At 39.2% G+C, this 6,005-nt stretch overlaps 1 protein-coding gene across 1 annotated transcript; it reads right to left on the bottom strand.

Moving 5' to 3' along the window:
- Positions 1-477: 477 nt before the first annotated feature.
- On the bottom strand, positions 478-5,486 carry LOC104965285 (interferon regulatory factor 2-like). The gene is made up of 4 exons (XM_010794243.1): positions 5,453-5,486; positions 2,574-2,750; positions 2,383-2,432; positions 478-597 (listed from the first exon to the last, which is right to left on the bottom strand). The coding sequence occupies exons 1-4, from the start codon at positions 5,484-5,486 to the stop codon at positions 478-480; spliced, it is 381 nt and encodes a 126-aa protein (XP_010792545.1).
- Between the last annotated feature and the right edge of the window lie 519 nt (positions 5,487-6,005).

Genomic DNA, 6,005 nt, shown 5'->3' with positions numbered 1-6,005 from the left:
CAAGACTTGAGACTTGCTCATGACTTTCACATGTAGGACTTACTCCCACCTCTGGTAATTCGTGACAAAATTCAAACGGGATCGAAAGATACGTTTTCTCTCCCCATTGACTTCAATACATTTTCCGAAATAAGGTCCCATGGGTCGGAAGTAGATGGGCGGGATTTCGCCTCTCTATACAAAAAAATCTCACATTCTCATTAGTCCATTTGTTATAACAGTTCCTCTTACTAAGTCAGTTAGTATTTTATATTATGAGTGTTGAGAACAAATATATTCTACATGGAAATCTACCTTTTTCTTTAAATAAATGTTGATTTTTGGGAAATGTTTGGATCACACCAATTGGTAACCATCCTAATTGGCCACCACTTCATTGTTATTCTATAATTCATATAATATTAGCGTTGCCTGATCTTTACATGAAGCTTTGCACAAATACCAGCTTTAAATACTATTGAAAGATAGTAAAAAAAATTAAATTAAAAAAAAGAAGCCACGAAATATGAGTAAAGAAGACAGTAGTGTGGTACCTGAGACGCTGTCGACCACTGTGAACTCTAGTGCTTCCTGCTTGATCGGAGACGGAGAACCTGCCTGCTGGGGACAGAGTGGAAGAGGAGACAGAGAAAGATTAAAAATACACCTTTAGAACTGTGTTAGCACATAGAAAGCAAAAACATGTAGTTAAAACCTTGAAAGTTCATTTTTACAAGCCCGTTGGAAGATAGTATCCTTTACAGAATAACTTCTGCAAAGTGCAGGGCTGGAGTAATTGAACGTTAGTCAGCTTATGCTCAAGTATTCAGCTGTAACAATATAAACAGCTTATTCCCGCTAACACCATGAAGCATTTCAGGCATTTAAACACAGAAACTGAACTGACCAGAATATGCTGAAGAAACTTGTCAAATATTAAATAAGCACTGTTCTGTAAATGTTGTTAAATGTTGCTTGGAATTAAGCATTTCTCACTTATATTTAATATTTTTGGTCCGTTTATTATAGCAGAATGTTTAATACAGTGTATTTCTGATATTTATTAAAGATCACATGGTATTCCATATGATGTGTGTTATTGAGTTGGGACACACAGTTAGAGAGACAATGGTCGTTCTGAGTTATCAATAGATGTATTCATTTTTAAGTGAGCTGACACCGAGGGTAGAGGAAGTTCAGAGAAGGCCTTAGGTTATAAAAACAGTTAACCTTTGTTACTTAACTACTCCTAATGATGTCAAGACACGATGACGTTTAAACATATACAAGTATAGCTTTCAGAGAGAAAAACATGTGACATTTGTGTGGTAGGCTGCATGATAAAATGTGTGTGTGTTAAACATGCTTAGGGAAAATGTGTGTGTGTTCATTGCAGTGGCTATATATGCTGTATGATTGTTGCTACCGTTGGGGGGCATTTCCGCGATTGGCTGCTGTGGCAGCAGGTGATGTACTTCCCATTATTGTTTGTTTGTTGCAAAAACTAAATAATAATTACTGATCAGCTATATCTGTGTTTGTGTTTTATTGATTCCTCTCTGTTTCATTCTTTCCTGTTGTGTGAGTGCTGGATCGCCACAACACGTTCTTTGAGTTATCTTCCTTCAGTTTTGACTTCAATTCAAGCATGAAGATAGTTTACAGAAAACAGAACGTTTATTTTTCCTTTCTGTTGGAAAAAGAAAAAGTAGCCATTTCTCAAATGTTACTATTAGTTATACATAAGCCATCTTCTGGCAGATGTCTTTCACGTGGCAGTGGAGTCAGAGCTGATTTCTTTATTACATATTATTTAGCTGACGCTTTTATCAAAAGGGGCTTACATACTCTTTAATACTGTAGACATAGAGGTCAAATGTGGCTTCCAGTATCTTGCCGAAAGTCACCTTAACAGTCTTGACTGCAGGGGTAGGGATCGAACCACTGATCTCTGATTGGCTGATCAGTGCACTAAAATGCTTGCATGTTTAAAATGAAATGCGCATCTATCATATTTACTTTTACCCTCCAAAACGTCTGCCTGTCATAAAGATGTTGGAACGGGTTTGACTTTTTTCTGTTTTTTTTGCATTTGTCAAAAGCTTTTTGAGAGTAGTTTGACCCCACAGAGCCACCGTACATACAAATGTCATCATCTCTATCCATTAAAGCTACAAAACCTGTCAACCGTTTTGTCTCAATTTGCTTATTTTCACAATTGATAGCATAATAAAACATAGTGTAAGGTTTTTTCCAGATTTATACAAAATGCAAGAAGGAATCGGAGAGCAAGAGCTTTTATGGTGAGCAAAATGTGGAATATATTCAGCAGGGTTATGTCATGTCTATGAGATTTATGTGTTATTATTTTTACTCAATCTAGCAAATGTTGTGTTCATGTACCTCTTTACTCCTTTTTGGCTTCCCCTCCTTGTCGGTCTTCTTCTTTTCCACTTAAATATACAGAAAGAATAAAAACGTTCAGTAACTGAGCCACAATATAAATGGAAAGAGTATTGATTCAGTAAATATGGAATTATGAACAAGTATTTATAGGGGAAACAGATCAAATCTAGAAAAGTGATTGTGCTCACCTTTCTTCATCATCCTCTCGGAGGAGGAGAGCATCTTGTACACTCTGAATGCGTTGGTTCCCTTCTTGATACTTTTGTCCTTCACCTCCTCGATGTCCGGCAGACTGTTCATGGCGCAGCGGAAGTTTGCCTTCCACGTCTTCGGGTCAGGGCGGTCTATGCCGATCTGATATTTACCTGCACACAAACACAGAGAAGTCACCATCTTTTCCCAGGTATATCATTATTCATGTCTCATTTAATTTAGATATTATCCAGCTTGCATTCTTCTACTGTTTTGCAAAGAAATACAGAAAATCGCGGCCTGTAGCACCATCCTTGATGGAGCATGTGTGGGCTGGACCTGTATTTTACAGGAAAGGAGTGAGCAGAGGGTCGAGTTGTCGATTCTTGCTCCGTTTGCTGTGACCAGTGTTGCCAACTCCATAGTAAGGAAAGTAGCTATTGGCTGTCAAAAAAAGTCGCCAGAAGTCCCTAAATGACGTCATCGCCCAATTTGCATATCATGTTATCGCGGTAAAAAAACGTTCCACCCCCTTCAAGGATCAAAACTTGAAACCAAGACTAAATATGGCTAGTGAGAATAATATCACCAACAGTCTCCAGCTGATAGCTTTCAGTACTGTAGATGTTAGCTTCCTCTCTGAAGTCAATGAGGGCCTTCATAGGTCTGTCGATACAAGGCTAATCGTTCTGACCTCAGAAAACGATCGACTCAGGCTTTCATTTCATGATGAGGGCGTAATGTGCGGAGGTGTTTCCGTTTGCTGTGTAGTATTTAATGGGTTGTTAACATTTAAATTGAATTCAGTGTGTCCTCGCTGCTTGTTCCGACACACATGAAGAATCATTATCCTTAATAGATCATATACGTGAAGCGATTAGTTGAATAATCGCATTAATTTTCGAATAGAACAATCTTTAGTCGAGGGCAGCCCTAACCTGAGGAAACAGTTCTTTAGTAAATCATCTCACAAGATAAATATGTATTTATTGTATTTTTCAACACGGGGCCTAGCCCCAGAGCATGGGCCGCCAGCTCTACCAACTGAGCTACACGGTGGGCACGTTTTTCTGTTGCTTATTTTATTGTATGCAGTCTTTTATCTTTATATTTGCCATGTCATTTGTTTGTTTTGTTAATGACGGAGATTTTAGGGCTGCACAATTGATACAAATGTGTATCCCAGTCGCATAGTGGCGCCATATCCCAAACACCAAGCGCAATATTTGTAAAGGTCAAATATGTCAAACCACCCGGGTGGTATAGAGAGGCGAAGTCCCTCCCTTTCCGGGGGACCTCCATGGGACCTTATTTTGGAAAAAGTATGTATTGAAGTCAATGGAGAGAGAAAGATTATCTTTCGATTCCGTTTGAATTGTGCCACGAATTACACATGATGTTTCTTCAATTTAAAAGATAATTTTGCAAGTCTAACAAATAAAACTGTGAAGTAACACTTTGTTTGTGTGAAACCGCTCAATGAACTACATCTCCCATCTCGCACCAACACTGCCGTCACATTTCACTTCTTTCTTTCAGAATGAAGTGAAAAGTATTAAAAGAGGTGAAAATCACTGCAAGTCTGGGCACGTTGAGAGCTGTACACACACAAGGGGAGTTAGTCTGTTCATTAGAGCCAGCATGCGGGACCGGGACTCTGGGATTTGTAGTCTTTCTAGTTGCGTATTTTTCATAGTCTTATATTTCAACAGTTTTACAACAAATTGACTTTTTTGACATGGACATTATTTTTTAAGATTGACAATCATATCAGAATCAGAAACAGGTTTTTTGCCAGGTAGGTTGGGACATACTAGGAATTTGACTTGATGTCATGGTGCATACATAAAATATAAAAAACAAGAATTCTAATATAAAACAAAATCTTAAATTACAGTTAAATAGCAATAAAATAAAGCAGTAAATTACATGGAAATATAATGCTATGAATGCATTTTTGCATATAAACTATGAAATGTGAAATCAGAATATGTGCAGAAAGGAGTATGACATTGTGTGCATTAATACAATGTGTGTAATTCGTGTCACAATTCACAACGGTGGTCGAAACATAGCCTGACAAGGACCTCGACGCCGGATAAGATCCGATGAGACGTGAAGAGAGGGGCAGTCTCATCGCCAAAAGACGGAATAGACATCAAAGATAACTAGAACGAAGTACATTATACACTGATCATCCTCTGATGTTGCCGACTCTCACGGCGTTCTGGTCTCTACTTCATGAGACACGTGATCTGTGATCTCGGATATTGACCGCAGAATTAAAAGGGATTCACAGGCTTTAGACAGAGACGCTGCGCTCTAGCCGGCTTCGTGGGATTTTCTCTGTCGCCGTAGCTCGTAGGCAATTGCGGATTTCAAACGACTATCTAATAGCTAACGTGTAGCTCAAGGAACAGGAGATATCTGATATGTGGATATTATCTTATATTATTGGAGCACTGCCATTTGAACATACTTGAATTGTTCTCTTTTTTTTCTAACGGTGAGTCTGTGGCAGCTGATCGTTTTACAAGATCCTGTCGCTTGTGTTTGTTTGGTAAGCAGGTCCAGGTCAGTGTTGTCGTGAATAGAAGTTACAGTCATATCTACCTTCATTGGAGAATACTGTGTTGCTACATGTTGGTTACATGTATTTTCATGTTGGTTGAAGTAGGTCTGTTTCTTGGATGCCAGGACAGCTTAATACTATCTGCTGCAGACTGGTTGATCAAAGAGCAACCATTGATCGTCTGCAAAATTGATGATGTTGGCGGAACATTTCGTCTGAGTTTTTATTCTAAACCACAGGTGACTTCTTAGTATCATCGTTTCGTGGCACTACTTCACAGATACACTGATTAGGTTTCCTCACATTCACTCATCTCGATCACCTTGTAGCGTACCATGTTTAATCATTCAGTGCACTTGGATTGGAGCGATTCTGAAAATTTGGTTTTGATATGCAGTTTGGGTATAGGGCTGATTTATGGACCTGTCAAAAGCTCCAAACCTGTTTTCAAAGTTTGTATCCACACGGAGCATCCTATCTGGAATGTCTTATTATTTCTGTATATGTTACAGCCCATGTTGCATACTTGTTTATGACACCGGCTTTTGGTACAAAGTAGTCCTATCGTGAGCTATACAAGCCTATCATACATCGAATATAGAAAATAGCCATACGCTCATATTCGTTGTGGACATCCGGGTTACCCCGCATGATCATTGGTTAGTCTGTAAACTAATGATCATCCTGAGGGCTACGAAAAGGGAGGAGAACTAGAGGGCAGGGAAGAGAAAAGTGCCTGTGTAAGGAGATCTCACGCCATTGTGGGTGTATTGAGTAGGTGGGCTCTGCTTGGAGTGGGGGTGGGCAGGATCACTGAGGTCCCGGCAGCCGTATAAAGTGAATGGATAGCTGCCCC

This window comes from Notothenia coriiceps, unplaced genomic scaffold, assembly GCF_000735185.1.
Source record: "Notothenia coriiceps isolate Sejong01 unplaced genomic scaffold, NC01 NC01_scaffold00037244, whole genome shotgun sequence".
NCBI classification, from domain to species: Eukaryota; Metazoa; Chordata; class Actinopteri; order Perciformes; family Nototheniidae; genus Notothenia; species Notothenia coriiceps.
Note: the sequence above shows the minus strand (reverse complement) of the source record. Positions and strands in the feature narration are given on the sequence as shown.

What these genes read in the sequence shown, in the direction of transcription:
- LOC104965285 (XM_010794243.1), bottom strand. Translation starts at nt 5,486, where the DNA reads ATGGTACGCTACAAGGTGATCGAGATGAGTGAAT. An exon ending in GGTGATCGAGATGAGTGAAT is followed by an intron (nt 2,751 to 5,452) that starts GTGAGGAAACCT and finishes GTTTGTGTGCAG; the next exon opens with GTAAATATCAGATCGGCATA. An exon ending in CGAGAGGATGATGAAGAAAG is followed by an intron (nt 2,433 to 2,573) that starts GTGAGCACAATC and finishes TGTATATTTAAG; the next exon opens with TGGAAAAGAAGAAGACCGAC.